This window comes from Lethenteron reissneri, chromosome 22 (assembly GCF_015708825.2).
Source record: "Lethenteron reissneri isolate LAM-NWPU_2019-01 chromosome 22, ASM1570882v1, whole genome shotgun sequence".
In the NCBI taxonomy this organism is placed as follows: Eukaryota; Metazoa; Chordata; class Hyperoartia; order Petromyzontiformes; family Petromyzontidae; genus Lethenteron; species Lethenteron reissneri.
Genome location: NC_083800.1, coordinates 4,790,766 through 4,812,656, shown reverse-complemented (window position 1 = coordinate 4,812,656; position 21,891 = coordinate 4,790,766). Strand labels below are relative to the sequence as shown.

General features: G+C 46.0%; 2 protein-coding genes across 2 annotated transcripts in view; one reads left to right on the top strand and one right to left on the bottom strand.

Annotated features, from left to right (window-relative positions):
- Positions 1 to 21,891, bottom strand: part of LOC133345555 (conopressin/neurophysin-like) — a 559,395-nt gene that overhangs the window by 323,700 nt on the left and 213,804 nt on the right. The window lies entirely within an intron of this gene.
- LOC133345553 (matrix metalloproteinase-21-like) lies at positions 288 to 18,164 on the top strand. Its single transcript, XM_061556436.1, has 7 exons — positions 288 to 728; positions 1,471 to 2,176; positions 4,222 to 4,361; positions 6,968 to 7,109; positions 10,884 to 11,141; positions 12,956 to 13,128; positions 14,651 to 18,164. The coding sequence occupies exons 1-7, from the start codon at positions 579 to 581 to the stop codon at positions 14,957 to 14,959; spliced, it is 1,878 nt and encodes a 625-aa protein (XP_061412420.1). The 5' UTR covers positions 288 to 578; the 3' UTR covers positions 14,960 to 18,164.

The following is a 21,891-nucleotide window of genomic DNA, read 5'->3' as shown; positions in this document are numbered from 1 at the left end:
CACACACCCTGACACACTTACACCCACGTACACCCTTGGACACACTGACACCCACGTACACCCTGACACACACCTACATACACCCTGACACACTTACACGCACGCACGGACATTATTATGCTTCCCTCCGCCCTTGTCGCTGGCGGCACGGACACGCACGCGAAGACGACACATATCTGTTACCACCCAGCACACCCCCCCACCGCCACCTCCTCTTTGAGCCACCACCCACCCTCCTCCCTCCTCTCTAAGGGCTCGACGCTATCCCCATCTCGTCGCCTCGAGTGTCACGGACTCTCCGAGCCACTCAAAGCTCCCACATGACATCGCACTTTTCGCGCCGCGCGCTTTAAAAACCCCGCACGCCATCCGCTTCGTCCACAAGAGACACCCGCCGCTGCCGCTGCCGCTGCTGCTGCTGTGATTGCGACACAAGAGGCTCGTCTCGTCTCGCTCGCCGTCACCTCTTGGCTGTTTGTCCTCTCGGCATTTTATTCGTATCGTCGTCGTCGTTGTTATTCTTTCGGTGAGTTCGTAGCGTCGCTCTGTCATCAACGCTGTCAAACCCTGCAACGGCAATGCCAGCGGCGGCGCACCTGGCGATGTGCGCGGCGCTCCTGTTGGTGAACGCGCGCGCCGAGAAACTCTTCCACGACCGCGACCACGGCGACATCCAGCAGACTCCGGACAACGAAGCCGACCTCATCGACGACACCGAGTCCGTGCAGGTGAGTCTCGGGCGGCGAGCACCTCGAGACTCGTTGGTTACGCCCGACGCACACACACCCGCACACACACGCGCACACACGCGTGCGCACGCGCACACAAAAAATAAAAAGGTCGTCGCAAAACTCGCCAGACGCATCCACGCGCCCTGTCCATCGTTCGCGCGCTTCCTCTCCGAGCCCGCCAGCCGACGCATTCGCGGAACGCGCGGCTCCGTTTTCGCGCACGGGACGAGCGAATGTGTCACGCCGCGTCGCGGCACTTCAGGGCATCAATGTCGTCAGTGTTGTTGTTTTCATTGTACTACTACCCGTACTACGAGGTCGTGTCTAATTAAAACAACCGGCTTGTGTCCAAGTAGTATGAACGTCGGGTCCTTACGCACGCGCGTCAGTCGACACGCGCTGTTTTGCTCGCGATGCGTCGCGGGCATTGCGTACCCAGCTCGGCACGTTTTAAATACCGTAGCGTTCTCACTCCGCTTTGACAACTCCACGGCAGCCCCCCCGCCCCCCTCCCCTCGAAAAAAAACCTGAAATCTTCAAAACTTGCATTTATATCACGAGCACAAACGCATCGTCACCTGCGCCCGATTGCGATATGGTCATTGCTCGCTGCGCTTATTTCACGTTGCACATCCATTCGAAGCTGTGCATGCGCTCTGCCTGAATTAAACCATCTGTGTGTGTGTGTGTTGTGTTGCGCGCGCGTGCGCGTGTGTGTGTGTGTGGGGTGGCCGGACAGCAATACCTGCTCAAGTACGGCTGGGTAAAGCCCGTCAACTGGAAAGCCATTGAGTACGAGAACGTGTCCATTCCGCTGAACGATGACCCGGCACCCAGCAACGTGATCGACTCGTTGTCCGAGGGTGACACCGTGAGCCGTGACAAGGTGGAGGAGACGAAGGCCGACCCAACCCAATCCCCGTACCTCGTGGCTGCTCTCAAGAACTTCCAGGCCGCCAATGGGCTGCCCCAGACAGGGCAGTTCGACGAAGAGACCAAAGCGGCCATGAACAAACCTCGCTGCGGCGTGCCAGACAAGCAGGCGCGCAACAACAGCAGCAGCAGCAGCACGAGGCCCGTGAACGAAACACAATTTAGCGACAGCAACAGCAGCAGCAGCAACAACAGCAACAGCAACAACAACTCGAGGAGTGATGGAGCAACAACCGCTTCTCGGGGACTGCTGGCTGACCTGGTGACCCACGCCCGGTCCCGTCGGGCCGTTGTGGTCGATGCCCCTCTCAACCCGGGCCTGGCGTTCCCCAAAAGCAACCTCAAGTGGCGCCTCATAGGCGAGGGCTACAGCTCGCAGTTCACCACGGAGGAGCAGAGGTTCATCGTCAGGCTGGCGTTCCGCATGTGGAGCGAGGTCATTCCGCTCATATTCGAGGAAGACCTCAAGTCGCCCTCCACAGACATCGACATCAAGTTGGGATTCGGAACAGGTGATTGATTGAGCGATTGGAGTGGTCGGCTGACTTGTTCATTTAACACACAGTATGCTTTCGCGACCAACTCTGGCTGTCGCCTGATGATGCTGGTAGCAATTACCGGCGAAACGTCACGGTAATTGAATGGTAAATGCTGTGCGTATACTCTCCGACACGCCGGTGTGCTGAACTAGTAACGAATTGGCAGGTTTTGTTTATGCGACAAACCTTACTAATTGGCTGTGTCGGATGGTGGCGGGTTTAACGACACATTTATATTTACGTGATCTAGCCCAAAAGAAAACTCGATGACGGATGACTTATTGATTGATTTGCTGATAAGCAGCCGCCAGGGATCCGCTATCGAACTCGCTTGGCCCCCTATAAAGTTGGAGCGGTCCCCCATTATCGAGCCGGTCCGCGTTACTAGGCGTCCGTGGGACAAATGGCACGTGTCCTAGTGAACCGTCGTCGTATATTGGATCGATGTTAATGTAAGCATTCTTATTAAATGTTCGTCCTGCGTGAATTAAAAAAAAGGAGCGAGTACGTGGTCAGAACGGGTAACGTTGGTCAGTGTCATTAGCTAGAAACGGTGCCGGTCATGATAGGTAGCACTGTGCTCGATATGATGCATGCAGACAGTGTTATGCGCCTTGGATTAAGTTATTCGGTCGTGCACGTGACACATTATACAATTGATGCAAGAGACATAGTAGAGACCGAAAAAAATGAGTTGGTGATGCTGCTACTGCGTTGGCACAAGGACACGATTAGAAAAACAAACTCAACACTCAATAACACTGTGTGGCCTTAAGAGGTACAAAAACAGAAATCATATGCGACGTTTCGGGCAATCCTCCCTCTTTATAGCGTGTAAATAAACAAATAAGTGCTTCCGTTTCACTCACTTTCTTTTGTGACAGGCGAGACACAATTCCATTATTGTTTCGTCGGCCAGGCTAAAAATAGTCGCGTCCTATCACGAAAGTGCGAATCCGTTGACGGGAGTTTCAGCGATGTGAGCGAACGGAGCTATTAATACTCCACGCCACGGCGGTGAACGGGCGTTTGTACTCTTCACTGTTAATTTAAACCCCCTTAACTTGTCGACGAGCGACTTTAATTCCGTGCAGCCTAATGCACACAGCACAGTCGATACGGGGCTTATTGCACGTACACACAAGTGCACTCTTGAGTCCAACGTGACACGCGCGACTTCACAGTCACGACATGTGTGCCTAAAGGATATTGCGTACTGCCCGCTCGATTGACCGAGAATAATGACCGAGTGGCCGCCGAGGAAGGAAGGGGGGAGGGGAGGAAGTACGTCTACTCGGGAGATGGAGCGACGAAAGGAACTGTTGTGCAAGCGTTGTTTACAATATTGTTGTTGTTGTTACATCGCGGGATCGTGGGAGATAGCGACCACGTGGGTATGTCTTCATCCAGCAGTGGATTAACCACGCCTGATTCTGCTGTTGCTGCTGATGCTGATGATGATAGAGGAAAGAAAAACAATATCCTCATAACAAATGATCCAACATGTGCCTCGCTTGGCTGTGTCCCTTGTAAGGCGATAGCAGGACAGGAATGAAACTGTATCGCGTGCGGCGTGCCTCCAGGTGCATTCTGCCGGCGTGATTCATAGCGCAGCAGGGACGAGTTGTAATCTCGGCGGCCATCTGGACAAATGGTGACGTGACGGTGTCACAGTTTCTCGGTTTCAATTAACAAAACACAAGAAAGGAGGGGGAGGGAGGAGAAAACCAGTTTGAAAAGAAGCAGAGTGTCCAGAAAAAAAGCAACTTGACGTTTGCGGCTCTTCTGGTGCCTTGCGTCCGTCACGCGTGCGTGTCAAGGATGCACGTGCGGTCAGTTTTCACTTGACCAGATTTGCGGACGCATTCTCTGATGTCTCGCAAAATGTGTTTTTCTTCTTTCTTTCACATCAACAGCGTTTGACCCCAGCAGTCTACGCCCGGGATAAAAAAAAAACCCAGCTGGTGGGTGCGATCGTCGTTGTGTGTTTTTTTTGTGTGTGCGCGATCAAACCTCAGGGCGTCACCTGGGCTGCTCCCAGGTGTTTGACGGCAGCGGGCAGGAGTTTGCCCACGCGTGGCACCTCGGAGACGTCCACTTTGACGACGACGAGCAGTTCAGCACCCCGCGGAGCGACCAGGGCATCAGCCTGCTCAAGGTTCGCCGCGCCAGCACCCAGCCCACCGCAAACGTGGCAGCAGCCACCCTCGTTGTTGTTGTTGTTAAACGACTGGCACACGAGCCAAAATCAGCGTTGATGCAATGCAGCGTGTGCGTAAACAAGCAAATACAAACTTAAATTTCGATTTAAAGCTTTCGTGACTGCAGGGATTCATCTTCTTGGTTCTTTCGGTAAAGTCACGTAGAAGGGAAATAATAAAATAATAAAAATAAAACGTAATAAAATAATTCTCACGACGTTTCAGCCACAACGCAAGCAGCCGTCCTCAGGTGAAAACCAGGTCTGTCGGGCATTCAGACGCTGTCTCCCCGACAGACATGGTCTTCACCTGAGGACGGCTGCTTGCGTTGTGGCCGAAACGTCGTGAGAATTATTTTATTATGTTTTATTTTATTATTTTATTACTTCCCTTCTACGTGACTTTACCGAAAGAACCAAGAAGAGGCACAGCAAGTCATAAAAGGGATCGGCAGCCTCTTAAATATGTAAAATGAGAGCCACGTTAAATAAAATGACAATCCCCACACATGTATGAATAACACAATCAATAAGCAATAATGTCTCCTTCGTTTATCGATCTCTTCATGCAAACATTTTAAATTTTTATTATAAAACTAATCAGTCGCATTACGTCCTGGGAGCGCATCATTTCAAATACTCCCAGAAGGCCATGCAGCTGATGGGTTCTGTAAGAGACGGATATGTGAAGCAGTCATCGTCTGCTTATTTATATCGCCATTTATAGTTTGGAAGCTATGCTCTAGATTAGTTTAAGTTATTGTAAAAGTGGTTCAGTTAACTCAGGCACCAATGGGGCTGTAATGAATGAGTACCATAAAACACTGAATTTCAGCACCAATATACGATCGTACAGTCACCCGTGCAAGTACCAAAAAAAAAACATTGTATCAAAGTATATTTTTGTGGAATTCAGCATATATCCAGAACTGTGGAATACAGCTTGTTTGGCAGGATCTCCATATGATGAATACATCTATATTGCAGGGCATGTGAGAAGGTGGTTTGGAAATTGAAGCAATCTCTTGAGCGGTTTTGTGGTGTCACCTTGCAAAGGCGAAGCTCTAAGTCGGGGCATTGTTGCACGGACTTGAATATTTTTGAATATTTTCGTCTCGTGATGTGATGATGATAAGCACGACTGAATTATGATTTTAAACTTAAAATTGTAATTCATGAGATTGTTGTTGTATATATGAACGAGGGTGCTATGGAGCTTGCTATAGCTGTAAAGACTACTGGGAAACATAATTTCGTGCGTTGTCTTGAGCTGACACTGGATGGCGAATGGATGTTCTCAATCAAATTAAATAACCAAAGTAAATTTTTTTTAAATAATTAAAAGAGAATTTTTTTTTATCAACACCATCGTTAACACTGCAGCGGTGCAGTGGTTAGCGTGCTGCGCTGTGAACCCAGAGACCTCGGTTCGAATCCCTGCCACGGTTAACATCAGTGGCCAATGATAAATTTATCTGATCCGATCAAACCTTTACCACTCCGTGATTACTAGTATGGTGAGGCATGGCCACAAAATCTAAAAACAAAACAATTTTTATTTTACCAGGTGAGGCCCACTGAGCTGTATAGCTCTTATTCAGAAGCGACCTGGCCACAAATGATAGCCAAATGAAGTGGCTTATGATGTGAAAATGTATAGCAGCCAAATACTCAAAACGCAAGTTTCTAAATGTGGAGGGGAAAACCGGAGGGCCCGGAGAAAAATCGATGTGACCACGGGGAGAACGTGCAAACTCCAAATATACAGCAGGCGTCAGGGTCGCTATCGAACTCACGACCTCCTGCATACCAGGCGAGGTAGTTAACATCTTGCCACCACGGCGCCCATGCCTGGCACGGTGATCATATACTTCTGTAACAAGGCAGTGTTAACGCTGAACATGATGAGCGATTGTTTTGACACTTTCCAAATTCATCTTAAAGGCGTTAAAGCATCAGCTCTGTCTGTCTGTCCATCTGTAACAGCGGGCATTACATCTCTCATGAAGATGACCCAACGTGAATGATCTTGCAGTATAGGATTGTGCTGCTATTTGGGACCAACCGCTTTGAAAACCAGCCACACTGCTAATGAAGACAATCGCATGTGGGAAAGCATTACGAAATCCATGCGTGTGGCATGATTTTTATCAACTTGTTGTAGCTGTAGTTTTAGGTTGTTGATTGGAGCGTGGCTGTGTGTGCGTGCATGCTCACACTCCCCCCCCCAAATGGGGAGCGGCAGTGTAGTACTTTGCTCACTGCGCTTACGAACCCGGCGACCTGAGTTCGATTCCCGCTCACGACCAAAACCAATGGCAAAACTTTGAACCGGCCCTGGGCCTCCCCGAGGTCGACTCAGCCGTAAAACGAGCACCTGGTGTGCGTGTGTCTAAACATCAGCATTGGGGAGACAAAGGCAGCTGGGCGTGGTGTTGGTCACCCCCCCCCCCCCCCCTCGTATACGTTGGCCACGTATAGCTTCTCGCTAACGGCACTTGCCTCAGCAGTCTATTAAAGGCGATGCGGGGGGTGGGGGTTGTCTTTGTGCGCTCACGTCACAGGTGGCGGTGCACGAGATTGGCCACGTGTTGGGCTTGCCGCATCTGACGCGTCAGGGCTCCATCATGCAGCCCAACTACATCCCGCAGGACAACGGCTTCGAGCTGGAGTGGCTCGACAGGAAAGCCATCCAACAGATATACGGTACGTGCCGGCGGCGGCTCGCCACGGAAGTCTGCGAGCGGAACAAAACGAGGCGACGCGCGAAAAATGAATCCTAGATTTGAAGCTTTCGTGACTGCAAGGATTCATACTCTTGGTTCTTTCGGTAAAGTCACGTAGGTAAAAAATAACATTAAAATTAATAAAAATAAAACGATAAAAAATAAAAAATCACGACGTTTCGGAGGCAACACAAGTCTCCGTCATCAGGTGGGACCGTCACAGCCAGATTTGCTGCATCAAGTGAGGCAAAGGTTTACATCTTGAATCCTTGCCTCACTTGATGCAGCAAATCTGGCTGTGACGGTCCCACCTGATGACGGAGACTTGTGTTGCCTCCGAAACGTCGTGATTTTTCTTTATTAATTTTAACGTCATTTTTTACCTACGTGACTTTACCGAAAGAACTAAGAGTAGAAAAATGAATCGTCGAGTGCGTTTCGGCGATGCGATGAATTGTCATTGTGGAGCATGCTAGTCACGTGATTATGATTATAAAGGAGCAATTCGATTTGTATTTAAGTCATCCTTCAAACGCTTTGTATGTACGTATGTTGCACTTCCTTCGCACCGTACGTAGTCGACCACGCTAACCGGATGTACAGGTGAAGGACAATAAACTAAACGCAAAAAAAAAATTCGTTCTTTCCCCACACTGCCGATTAGCACAGTTGGCAACGTACAATACAAAATAAAATAAAAATATTTAAAGCTTTCGTGACTGCAGGGATTCATATTCTTTCGGTGAAGTCACGTAGAAGTGAAATAATAAAATAATAATAAAATATAAAACAATTAAATTCTCACGACGTTTCGACTGCAACACAAGCAATCGTCATCAGGTGTGAAATCCACAGCTGTGTATTACGTGACTTTACGTGACTTTACCGAAAGAACCAAGAATATAATACAAAAGCAGTTTGACATGACACATACATTTATAAGATAAATCAAATATTTGTTTTAATATGAATTTCAATATTGTGGTATCTAAACTGGCTCTGCTATTGAAGAATGCATACTTTTTTACATAAAGAGCAAATATAGACTTAAGAGGAAGGCTTAAAATTACATTCTCTAAAACTTAAAATCTTATCAATGATTCTCATACTGCCTAGGGCGCTATTCCAGTATACACATGTTGGTGTCATATCCTCAAATTGTAAGTAACATAAAATAAACCTGTCACGTACATTTCCATCTTAAGCCCAGACTGATTCTGATCTTGTATGACCCTTCTGTGCTTAGTTATAAAAAAAAAAATCCCATGTATAACGCATTCAGAAAATCCTTGATGAATTATTAACTGGACACGTGAAAGTATGGAATAATAGTGTTTACGTAGGGCGCGTGAGATCAAATAAAAATGTCCATGGGCCAAAAATAACATTGAGACCTCTAAAATATAAATAGGTAACACAGGTTTAAGGTGACTGCAGATGGTGCTTGTTCCATTATATTGGGAGTTTAAGTCGAGGACACTGGACCAGTGGTGGTCTGGTCCACTGGTCAAGCCGGTTATGTGAGCCGATGTAATTTCTGGTGACTGCAAGTTTGTAAATTGCACTTAATGTTTTGTTGTAGTCCAAACACAATCAATTCCATTCTCCGCGACCCCACATGAACCAGCTGTTCGCGTTTAAAAATACTCTCCACACGTTACATAATTCACAAACACGGGATGGTCAAAAAAAAATCTGTCGGACGCACAATGCGATATTCTGTGAAAAAGCACTCACATTCACACGCACTGCTTTCTGTCTCGATCAGTCACCCCTAGCGAGCATCAACTCACTTTTCAATTGTCTGATTATTACATAATGATAGGCTTCATAATAAGTTTGACATTTGGTCAATGTGACCTCCATTAGAGGGTCATTCTCAAAAGACCTCTCGTATCGGATTATGCACGGCGTATAGTGTATGTAATGTGAACTTATATATTTGTATGTATTCTACGCATTTATTTGGAGTGATTTGTTTACCTTTCCTATACTTTTCACTGCTATCGTTTATTTGGGTATTTTTGTTGTTGTGACTTTCTGATCCGCCCCAACTGGACATCTGTGAAAAAGAGCTTCACAGATCATATGCTTTGGGTCTCTCGGTAAAGTCAAGTAGATATGTTCAAAGAAAATAACAAAAAGCTACGACGTTTCGACCATGCTTGTGTTGCGATCGAAACGTCGTAGTTTTTGGTTATTTGTGTGTTATTTTCTTTCAATCTATCTATGTGACTTTACCGAATGACCCAAAGAATATGAATTCCTGCAGTCACGAAAGCTTTAAGTCAAGCTTCATAGCTCATCAGATTTCTCCTGGACATATAAAGATTCTCACTCTGAAGAATCTGACTCTCTATGTAAACACGGTATATAGTATAGTTATGCACTCGATATATAGTATATGTACACATAGCATAGAGTGTATGTGATTGTGGAACAAAGGTGAGCAACTCTAGACGGACAAGGATGTCATCTATATATCACACATCGATCAGCAGTCACTGCTGGATCAAGAGCTCCCCAAGCTCTCAGCGTCTCTCGTGGTCTTGAAATGCAACAATGCACGTAGCTCTTGTAGGCACACTCCATCTCCACGATGGACGTGTTCTCTTAGGCATGAACTCCCCTCCTTTGGCTGTTACAATCGACAGTCTTCCATCAATCACTGGACATGGTCCTGTCAAGCAACGTGTCCTGCCACAGCCCACTGATTCATCTAAATTAATGTGCTATGAAGATGAGCCATTGCCCGAAGCATCGCCTATTAAATGTTTTTTTGTCATTTTAAGACCACAGCGACATTGACGATTGCATTGTATTTCTCTTAAAAGTCTATCAAATGTCTCTAATTTACATATGTTCTCTTATGTTTGTGCTCCTCTTCCTGTACTCTCAATGTAATTCCAAGCGTGCGCCTGCCTCTCTCTCTTTCTCTCTGCGTCTCTTTGAACACCTTTTCTTGGCTTTTATTCCATTTTCTATTACTCGTAGGTATTGTTCGACCGTAAATCTCCCGCGTGAGCTTCATTGTCCCGTGGTCACTGCAACATCGCCACGATGCCAACAGTTTAATCCTGGCTGCCACGAAGCCATTTATGCAGAAAATTGCCAAAAGCTCTGCCATGTATGGCCATCGCGTGCCATCTTTCCCAGGAGTAGACCATTGTGAAGCGTAAAGTTTGAAAATTAGCCACACCTAAAGCTAAAAATAAACAAGGAACTGTTTCTATTACAGGAGCTATGACTCTCTGCTCCCACTCTGTTAAATGAGTCAATAACTTAAGTGACATTTACAGTATAATAATAACAATGCTCAGTGAGACTTTCCTGGGTAAATAAAATGCATTTATAAAAAAATAGTTTGCAGACTTTTTGTCAATTCACGGACAAGTCAAGTCCTCTTCACGTCATATCGGTCGTGGAGGCTGTGTGACCATATTTTACTATGCTGGTCACCGCAGGTTGGTGAAGAGGTAGCCAGATAACACTCGCCACTGATGTTAGCCGCGTGAATGGAATCAAACCCAGAGTTCATAACCCAATGCACGAGCCACTGGAACAACCCCGCTGCCAACATTATAACACACAGAATCTAATCTGAAAACCTGCACTTTAATCCAGCAAGGAGCCTTCGTCCCCCTGTTTATATCGGCCGAAAGCCATTGTTTTTTCACGGGAAACACGACTCACGTTCGTCGCACGGCGTGCGTTCGGTCGAGGAGTGACACCGCGATCACGCGTCACTCCGCAGGTGTGTGCGACGGCTCCTTCTCCACCGTCTTCGACTGGGTGCGCCAGGAGCGCAACCAGCTGGGCGTGCTGGTCACGCGCTTCAACACCTACTTCTTCCGCGACCGCTGGTACTGGATGTACGAGAACCGCAACAACCGCACGCGCTTCGGCGACCCCATCGCCCTGTCCGTGGGCTGGCGAGGCATCCCCGACTCGGCGATCGACGCCTACGTGCACGTGTGGACATGGAACATCAACGCCGCCTACTTCTTCAAAGGTGCCTGAGCACGAGTTTGCACTCGAGGAGGGCTTCGAGAGGAGCGGTGCCGTGTGGTGGCGTCGTGAGAGCACCGGTCGCCAGTTCGATTCATTGCTCTACCCCCACCCCCCCCCCCCCCTTATCGAATTGAACCATGAAGATATTTAAAAATATTTAAACTGATGAATAAAACAGGTGTTAAGATACTCTTTGGTTCTTTCGGTAGGTATAAGCAGGAGATCATGCTCAGCAGCAAATCATGCTGAGGCAGCAACAGATCATGCTTTCCCACCTGATGACGGACGCTTGTGTTGCGCCCAAAACGTCATGATTTTATTTGATTTCATACCTACGTGGCTTTACCGAAAGAACCAAAGAGTATGGATTCCTGCAGTCACGGAAGCTTCAAATCGAGGTGTTAAGATGTTCAAACGCCAAATAGATATATTATTGCAAGGCATCAAGTCTGCATTAACCACACATACTCGTCGTAAAACTTGCAAACAAACGTGCTCTGATAATTTTTGCGTTGTCTGTGAAACTGATTTGCCTACACCAGAGACAGCCTTCTTTATGGCCTTGTATCACCAGTATTAGACCAGAGAACGCCAAAAGGCAAATAGTGCAAAGGTAATGCAATTATCAAAGCAGTAATGGCTCGGATTGAACTGTTACAGTATATGTTTATGGAAAAAATGCCCAATATATATAACTATATAAACTATTAAACTATTTTTATATTACCAGGTAAGGTCCACTGAGTTATACTGTATAGATATTTTTCAGAAGCGACCTGGCCACAAATGATAACTGAATGAAAGTGGCTGATCATGTGGAAATTTATAGCAGCCAAAAAACCTCTGAGTGCATTTTGATTCTAATTGCGGAGGGAAAAACCGGAGTATCCAGGGAGAGCATGCAAACTTAAAATATACAGGCGTTCAGGGTCGAGATCAAACCCATGACCTCCGGTATACCATGCGAGGGAGTTCACATCTCACCACCATAGCACTCCATGCTTATAATATCCAATGGGAATGAACTGCTAAACGTGGAAAGCTAACCGTACCGGTGCATCTCTGTGTTGGCTGGTTCATACCGCTGCTGGCACAAGGAACTTTACTCTAGGGCATTCGACCTACTCTTCCATATGGACCCAGTTCTCTCACAAGAGGTGGTCGTACCCATGCCCTACCCCGCCACACACAACGTGCCAATCGGCCTACGGTGGTGTAATAATTCATAGCGCTCGGTGGACAGATAGAAGGGGGGGTGGAGACTTAAGAAACTTGCCCCATGGTTTCAAGTGTCGTGCAGGGAGATCAAACCGGCTGCCCTTGCATTGCAAACCCCCAGTGCGCTAACCATTGCCACCACAGCAGAATCCCACCCCCCCATATTTACCCATCTGTAACCATTATTAAGTATACTATGAGACCTCCTTTACCAGTGGCAAAATATAGTAGTAAGTTTTTACCCTTTAAACTGGTACAAAAACTGACACCTTTATACAAGGCATCATGTTTGCAAGACTAGGCTCTAAGGAAAGCTGTCTCGGGTGTGGACCAATCAACTTCAAGGACAGTGCATATCATTACCATTATCAGAGTTGTTTCTTTTTTTGTTTGCATTTTGACTGCTTGTGTTGTGGTTATTGCAAACATGATGTCTTGTTTAAAGGTGTCAGTTTTGTACCAGTTTAAAGGGTAAAAACCTACTACTACCATTATTAAGCATCTCATTTGTTTCTAAAAACCAACAACAACAACAGTTATTCCAACGAAATGCCACCGTCCTGCCACATTAACCACGGCACTTCCCGAACGCTTCAGGAACCCAGTACTGGCGCTACGACAACACCAACGACCGCGTGTACACGGTGGACCCGCAGGGCGTCAGCTACCCCAAGCTCATCTCGGACGGGTTCCCCAACGTGCCCAACCCCGTCAACACCGCCTTCTACGACCGCCGCGACTACAACATTTACTTCTTCAAGAACAATGACGTGAGCGCCTTCTCAACGGGGGCAAATTCTTGAACGGGGGATTTTCACCCAAAGAGCGCACGCCACTTTTTTGCCGGCATTTGCGAAGCACGGTGAAGTCCAAAAACGTTTAAATTAAATGTTTGACTCACGTGTACATATAGATGTACAAATATAGATATAATGTGAGGTGTGGGTAGATTTGCGTGTCATTTTTTGTTAAATAAACCAACCACTTATGAAAGTCACGTGCGTATACGCGTACAGCCCCTTGTGTGGTGAATCCACTGCTGGATGAGGGCCTCTCTCCCACACCGTGCGGGTCGTTAGTTTTTATTTCACCGTACTTCATCGCGCTGATCGCTGCGGATTGGTGAAGGCGGAGGAGAGTGTAGATGGATCTTGCTGCGCTGCCCTCTCGGTGACCACCACGTGGCACAACCCCACAGCCACCTATGACAATCTGGCATGTATTGTGGTCCAGGCTCAACCCTACTTGCCGATCTCGTCAAGGAGCATAAACCATCAGACGAACTCCAGTCACCCTCTCAGCCATCGAACAAAGGCGGTCACTGCATCGCACGCTTTGAGATGCGCTTTTGCGGCCGTCTGGAACGCTCTTCCTTCCGATATTAGGAAGCCACTAGAGCCATTGAAGCTATTGAAACCCCATTTCTCTAGTACAGTTTTTTGTTTAGTTTGTTGTCCTTCCCCCGCACCTCCGATTAGCACGGTTGGCTACGTACGGTGCAAAATAATTTCAACATACAAACTTAGTTTTCGAGATCTGACGACATTGAGTGCGCTGCGGGTGATTTGGTCAAAAGTATAAGATTCATGATAAGGATATAATTACAAAGTGGGATTTGTCAGTTTTCTAACGACTTTAGTGTCACGTTTAATGAGAGACCAATGACTTGCTTCACTGATGACTGACGATGAGTATACTGCACGCAAGTTTAACATTTTCACAGGAGACAAATTAGAAAAATGTGGTTATCAGAATCAACTTGTTATATTAACATAGATGTGACTATTACATTTCTGTGAAATCTGAGCTTTCTGGCCCTTGTGAAACATCAGTCACGATCGTCTATGTGTGTTGGATGAAGTCAGTGCATTTCGCTCTTAGCTCGGCGACCCGAGTTCTGTTTCTATCCGTGACTAACATCAGTGGCGAGTGACATTTTAACTTGTCCTGAGCATCGCCTTCACCATACCGCATTGACCAGTATGACGAAGTATGTACAAACACCCCCCAAGACCGACCACACGGCACGAGGAGGTCTTCACCAAGCAGTTGGCCTGATTAAGACCTGGGGCCAGAGTACAGAACGACGACCACACATACACTCTGATCCGTTTCCTCGTACGACATTTAGGATCGTACCACAATTGTAGCCTCCTAAGACTTACGACGAATCTTAAGTTAATTTCCCCGCACTCCAGCCCCCCCCCCACCTCCCTCGAGCGATGCGAACGGCACCGCGACAATCCCCTCCAACGAGACACTGACGCTGCATTTTCCCCGCGCGTGCCCCAGGTCACGGCGTTCAACGTGAACTCCCAGCAGAAGGTGAGCGGCTACCCCAAGCGAGTGACGGATGTCTTCCCGGCCGTGGTCGCGGGCGACCACCCCGGGGGCAACCTGGACGCGGTGTACTACTCGTACACGCACACGGCCATCTTCTTCTTCAAGGGGGACTACTTCTGGAAGGTGGTGGACGACCGCGACCGCCAGGCCAACCCGGCGCTGCCGTACAACGGGCTGTTGGCGCGCCGGCGCGTGTCCGACCAGTGGTTCGACATCTGCGACGTTCACATCAGCATGCTTACCAGCGCGAGCAAGTGAGGCCACCGCGCAAAGGATGGCTGGAGTAAGCGCAGAGGTGTCCGTGCGTGTGCGTGTTTCAGCGCCCGATGCTGGGTTGAAAGAGGTCGAGACAGGGTTGGAATGATGTAAATGGACGTGAGGTAGATTCGATTTTTTTTTGGGAAAGTACAAATTTTTTTGAAAAAAAATAATGCATTATTCTTATTCATCTATGAGAGCCTCCTTGAGCATTTCAGGAGGGGTCCTGCAAAGGTTCGCAGTGGTAATCTGCGGGTTTAGTTTTAAATGTGGAAAATGTAGACCGTGGCGCTGACACTGATGGCCGATTTGTTGTTTAGACGACGTCGGGGCATCTTTAACATCCGCTGGGAGAAGCCGGCGGCGCGCATTCTTACGGTTTATACACCCGCAGTGTTAACCAGGGCGGCCGCAGGGCTTGAACGGAATTGCGTAAACACCGAGCAGTTGCGGTGTAAACTTTTTTGGTTATTTACTTTGGCGAAATTTCGTTAAAGCTTGCAAACGCGGACAGCAAAAGAATGAATGTGTATACAAGTTGTTGAATGATAAGAGGCGTGGGATAAAACAAAAATCAAAGCAAACATTTATTCAGATAATCCAAATATTGGTTTTGTTACGGTATATTTATCAAGGAACTAATTTAATATTTTCCAAAATTCTGATTTATAATCCCCGCGGCAAAATCAAATGGTGTACAATTATCGCATTACGCTTAAACGGTGTTATTGACTTTACATAGATTTACTGCTCGAGGTTGAGCTTACAATAATATAATATAGCTCTTTATAGTCTTTCAATAAAGGGACCGCATTGGACTGGAACCAAATGCCATGAGTAAAATGTCCTTTCGTTAAAACTTGTTGACGTAAAAGAGCAAGAGAGTGGGTGAGGCCTTCAATTGCTCTTTTGATCGAGTACTTTTTGTACGGCTTACGTGCGGGAGATCCTTCATAATCCGTGGGGGACAGACAGCAGCACACTTTGTTGTGTTGACCCTCAGCTGAGCAATCGCCAAAGCAACGATAATTTATTACGAAATGCTTCTTTCTGTGTTTTTTTATTTTTACCGATGAGCACTTTTTTTGGGGCGTGATTGTTTTTTCGGGTGGTTTATCAAAGGGTGAAGTAATATTGAAGTCTTCAAAGAAAACGGGTGATCTTGCGCTTATTGTTGTTCCCACGGTGCACGCTTCACGGCGTACGTTGGGTCGGCGACCCTCCATGTGAAGCACGGTACTTTCTCAGGCACTTTCTCGTGAGGCAATTTCAGTATGTTGAAAGAAAAAAAAGCTGAACGCAGCAATGTACAACGTCTCATGTCCGACCGTCGCATATCCGCCCTGTCCAATTAATTGCCCACGCCCAGCGCATTATTTGCGCGTGTTGAAACTCTCATTTCTATAGAGATATTCACAAACCTGACCTTTGCACAAACATTTATACAAATGGATGTGTAACCTCGCGTAAATCAGCTCACTTCTGAAGCAAAGTCAGGCGTTTTCCTCACGTTTAAAGCAACATGTGCTCCACTGCATTATAGTCCTCTACCTTATAAAGACGGTCACCGCTTCTGCGGCCGTCTGGAATGCTCTTCCTTCCGATATTAGGAAGCCTGCTGGAAATATTCACTTTTAAAGCGAGCTTGAACACTAATTTCTTTATAACTGATATTAGTTTGGTTAGTTTGTTGTCTTTCCCCCGCACCTCAGATTAGCACGGTCGGATATGATCCTTATGGCGGTACCCGGGCTACCAAATAATACAAAATGGCCGAGGCAATTAAACATTTTACTTCTGGGACACTATTTTTTCCAGGGATGTACTTAACTCCGCGACTGGGGTACCAATCAATCCGAAATCAGTGCCACTCCGCGATGTCGAAACGCAGCGAGGATGATTGTGCTGAAACCCTGAAGGCTCGTATCCACCAATTGATTGGGTGGGATCTTGGTGATTGGGAATCCAGGCCATTATCTGCCTTTCTCAGCGCTCTCGATGAAGTCAGGGACTTTAAAAAGACTTGTTCTTGTACAGTATTCCAAAAATATATATGAAAGTTTACTTCAACTGGTCGTTTCTTTTTTTCTATAGTAAAGTTTCTATTATAACACCAATATCAATATAAAAAAATTTAATCACGCAAAAACCCATCAATTAAAGAGTACCTTGTGTTTTTGCAGCTGGTCAGCTTTAGTTGCAGCGAATGCACAGCTCCTATAAAGTTGCCGTATTCTCTCCATTACCTTCCATGATCTTTCTCAGATTAGTGCATCGTGTACAGCTCGTCGATATGAGTCGATTGCCGCATCGCCGACCATCAACAGACTAGACGTGACTGCATCACGAACATTATTCGAGAGCCGGGGCACTATGGTACCCTGGGGTACCGTCGTAAGGTTCACATGTTACGTTGTACCATTTCTGGAATCGTTTTCGACGTATGTTTGTTTGTTTGTTTTAACCGAACACTGTTTCATTAAGTGAGGTTTCTGAAAATAGCATTTTACTCTTTGCCATATTCTTTACTGTAACTTTGCCATATTCTTTACTGTAACTTTGCCATATTCTTTAAATGTGTTCTGATGTTTTTTTACAAACGACATGCGTGTCTAGGTGACATGTGCAATATGATTGTGTATTTAATATTAATTATATCAGGGTCTTTTAAGGAATTTAAAATAAAATATATATTTCACTTAATTATTGAATGCTTAAAGGTATATGAGCATCTGTAACAGAGTTCTATTTTGTTTGTTTATACTCAGTGCATTAATGAAAAATGTTCTGCATGGAACCACATAAGTGGTTTTATTTTTAGATGAGCATGTGGCAATGTTCATCTTCTGTTTACAGCCCTGAGCCCATGGTGGGAATTCCATATTTTTTACGGCAGAGACCCAGTCCATCCAAAGAGAAGCCCTCTATTGAATTCCCCCGTAATGGTTCTCGCTTTATGGATCCTCGGCCCCGATGGAATGAAGGGCTGAGTGGACCACCGACCGAGATGAGTTGTCGTGGTCTTGAGTTGCGAGCAGGAAGCCTCAATAACAGCACTACCTGAGTTGATTCGACGGGACACGGTTGCATTAACAAATGTCACAGAGGTTTGTAATGAAATGAAAAATTGTATGCGAATACTGTTCTTTCGTTTAAACAACCATTCTGTTCTCTGGCATGCATGGCAAATTTTGTACGTTCAAACACGGTCAGATGAATAAAAAATGACTGTTTGGACATCCGTACGTTGCGTTGTCATTATTGTGGTGGCTTGGGAGTGACGTGAAGGTAAATACGGGTGGATATTTTAATTAAAATAGTGTTTAATTACCATGAGCATCTGAAGATGATGTACAGGTGAAGATACAAGTGCAGCCCTGCAGTTGCTTGTGCTCATGCCACTGCTGGCGGAAGGCCCTCCACTAGAGAGAGCGCTAAAGAGCCCCTCTAGAGAGTCTAACTTGGCCTACTCTTCCACGGTGGCCAGACGTCTTGGAAGAAGTGGCAGTACCCACACTTTACCCCACCCCAGGCGACCTGCCGATCGACAAACTCTGGATAAAATCTTTCAAAAATAAAAAAGTAACTAATTAAAATCTTAATAATCATATTGATACTAACATATTAATACAATTAAATATTAATACAGCACGTAAACGTGTGTGTATATATAAACAATATACATTGTTTTACAATTGGGATTTTAAATGTATTGGGTGGGGTGTTCTTATCACTCATCTCTGTGATTTTATTCGGTTTTTACTGGGGTTTTTTTTGTAAATATAATTGTAGTTTTTACCTCTGTAAAAACTACTGGGTTAAAGGTGCTTTCGAGTGTAAATTACTACTCGTGTTACTGCCGGGCAGACAAAACGAGGGGGCAGTGGATTTAAGAAACGTTCTTCTTATTTTTTACCGCCGCGCCAGGAGATTTGATTTGACCCGACGACCTCTGGATTGCGTGTCCAGTGTAGAGGGCAAGCATGCAAACGTCAAAAAAAATCAACAGCACGCTCGATACGAAATAAATCTTGAAAACCGCTCAACAGAAAGAAATGAATGAGAGTTCCCTGTGATGTGCACGTTGAGAACAATGAGTGCTAAGAGTGCTCTCCTAAGAAACCCAAGTGGTGCCTAAGGGCTCACCGAACCTCCGAAAAAAAATCTCACAAATTTGTTTTACAATTGCTAAAGACAAAAAAATATTACGCGACCTTTCCTTCAATGAAATTAATGCGAGTGTCCATCAGCTGCCAGGTGTGCGTGTGTGCGAGTCGGTGAGACCAGCGAGAGAGAGACAAAAAAAGTCACAAAGCAATGCCCGAGGCTTGAATTCTGTGGGTGGTTACAAATGAAATGCGACGTAATTCTGCGTGCCATTTCCATCTATGACAGTTTCGCGTGCGTGTGTGCGTGAGCATCCGTGTGCGTGTTGAGTGCATGTGGATCTTTTTTTTTCAGTGTAAGTCAGAGCCTCGGGTGCTGGGAAGTAAAATGTTAAATACTTTACACGTTGCCTAAGTAAGGATCTTAGACCTGACTGGCCCGTGACGTATGAATACGAGCTATTTGCCTTTACAGATGGAAACTGGCAGCACGTTAGCAACACAAAGACGATGAAACCTGCATGATGTTTATTGATATGAGTAGGTTTTTTTAACCCTCCTTTCGGAAACACCATTGCTCTCGAACATTTATACGGCCCTATGTCAATCCACTGCTGGATGAAGGCCTCCCCCCATACCGTTGGTTGTTTGGTCATACTTCACCATAACAGTGCTGCTTGGTGAGTGGTGAGTCCATAATGAGAGTTCGGGGATCACTCGCCGCTGATGTTAGTTGTGACCTGGACTCGAACTCTGGACATGGTGTTGATGGTGCAGTGCGCTAACCACTATGTCGCCGCTCCACCCTTTACAAACATATTCGTCTGCGATCTTTTTTTTGCTATAGCTTAGGCGGTGTATATTAATACGAAACAGTTTTGTTTTTTTTACCAGGTAAAGCCGACGAGTCAGACAGCACTCTTTCAAAAGCGACCTGCCCACAAATGATAGTTCAACGAAGTGGCTTATCACGTCGAAATTTACAGCAGCCAAATATTCGCAACGCATGCTTATAAATGTGGAGGGAAAACCCAGTGGACCTGGATAAAAATCCACACAACATGCAAACTTCAAATATATAGGCGTCAAGAGTCAGAATCGAACCCACGAGCTGCAATATATCAAGCAAGGTAGTTAACGTCTCCCCACGGTGCCACCGCAATGGTTAAGGTCATGTCACTAATTTAACATTGGAATCACATCATTAGGGATTTGGAGCAAGGTATTTAAAGTAAAAGTCTATTGAAATACAAACCCAAAGACGAAACTAATACCATGGATCAGTTTGTCTGTTGGTGGGCTTGCCCTGAACAATTTAATCACATATCAAAGTCCTTACATTAGGTTTGAAAAAAAATTGTTTGTTCCAACTTCGTGTGTTTAATTTGCTGTCCTTCCCCCGCTCCTCCAGTGAGCGTGGTAAGCTACGTACGGTGCTAAAGAAGTTCGACATACATACACGACATAGGTGCCTCATAATACAAATCCTCAGGCCCATAGCATGCACTTGTTGAAAGATGGAGGGGGCATACAAAATAACTCACACGACTCAATGTAAAAACGCAAACCTTGAAACAAACATGTTAAACTCTAATTAAAATGAGTATTCATACGATCTGCTCTCGTCTATTGTGTGTTCTACTCTGGCACTGACTCCCTGTGTACACGAGGGACGGTCAGTGAAGGGTTGAACCTTCGGGAAGGATGGGCGGTTACCCGCGCCAAAGTTGCGTTACTCCAAAGCCAATTGCTGGAAGTTCAAGTTTTATGCACGGCACATAAATGTTAGAGCTCAAAGTATCAGTGCAGTCTACCCGACAGCCACACTTGTAGCCGCATACAAATCCTTCTATTGATGCTTAATGCGAAGATCAACATCCACTTTGAGAGCTCATTGATTTTTTTTTTTTACGAAACCTGTTTTGTAAAAAGATACATGTACAGTATAACAATACCCTGCATAGCGTATTGCTCCTGGGTTATTTTAAGTGTCTGCTATAAATCCAGGCGATTGCTCGGAAAAGGCTTTCATCCAGCAGTGTATTTATCATTGGTGTAGATGATGATGATGATTGTGGTGATACTGGACTATACCGAATAATTCAACAATTCACAACAAACTCTGAGCTCCTGCGTGCTCAAGAGAGACTACAATGCATCTGTAGAGTGCTGTATATGAAAAGCAAGAGAAAAGTCAATCAACATTCGAGACTTCAATTCTACTTGCATGGCACTTGGAGATCGTTTATCAATGACATTGCAATTCTTGCCTTTGACCAATATTTTTGCCGACGAAGAAACATTCTGCAATTCACTTATATGTTGGGGAAGGTGCTGCCACAAGTAATAATGCGATGTATAATGCACACAATATTTAATAAGCATAAATGACCATGACCCTGAGGCGTGCAGTTGACCAGTGCCCAGCAAGGTCAGGGTGGCGTACGAGGGGATAGTATTGCCAGCCCCACTCCCGGCCACCTTTGTATCCCCAGTGCTCAATCTTTCCCACACCGCGCTAACCACTCTTACGCATTTCAGTCCGAGTCAACCCATGTGAGGCCCAAGTAAACCTCGCCACTGAGATGTTAGCCACAGCCAGCATTCAAATTCAAGCCACCGCTTTTAGATGATCGCAGTGCGCCAACCCCTGCACCACCGCTCTCCTCGTACAACCAGAATGTACACACGCGCACGCAACTTGTGGCGGTCAAACTTCACCTTCACGCAGACGAACACAAAAACAATGACAACCCACGAACAAAGGGATTTCGTACGTAAAGTTTAAACGCTAAGTGTATATACTCGTTGTTGTTGTTGTTTCTA

Excerpts from the sequence above, each read along its gene's own strand:
- LOC133345553 (XM_061556436.1), top strand. The coding sequence starts at position 579 with ATGCCAGCGGCGGCGCACCTGGCGATGTGCGCGGCGCTCCTGTTGGTG. Across the intron at positions 729-1,470 it reads ACGACACCGAGTCCGTGCAG|CAATACCTGCTCAAGTACGG; the intron begins GTGAGTCTCGGG and ends GTGGCCGGACAG. Across the intron at positions 7,110-10,883 it reads AGCCATCCAACAGATATACG|GTGTGTGCGACGGCTCCTTC; the intron begins GTACGTGCCGGC and ends GTCACTCCGCAG.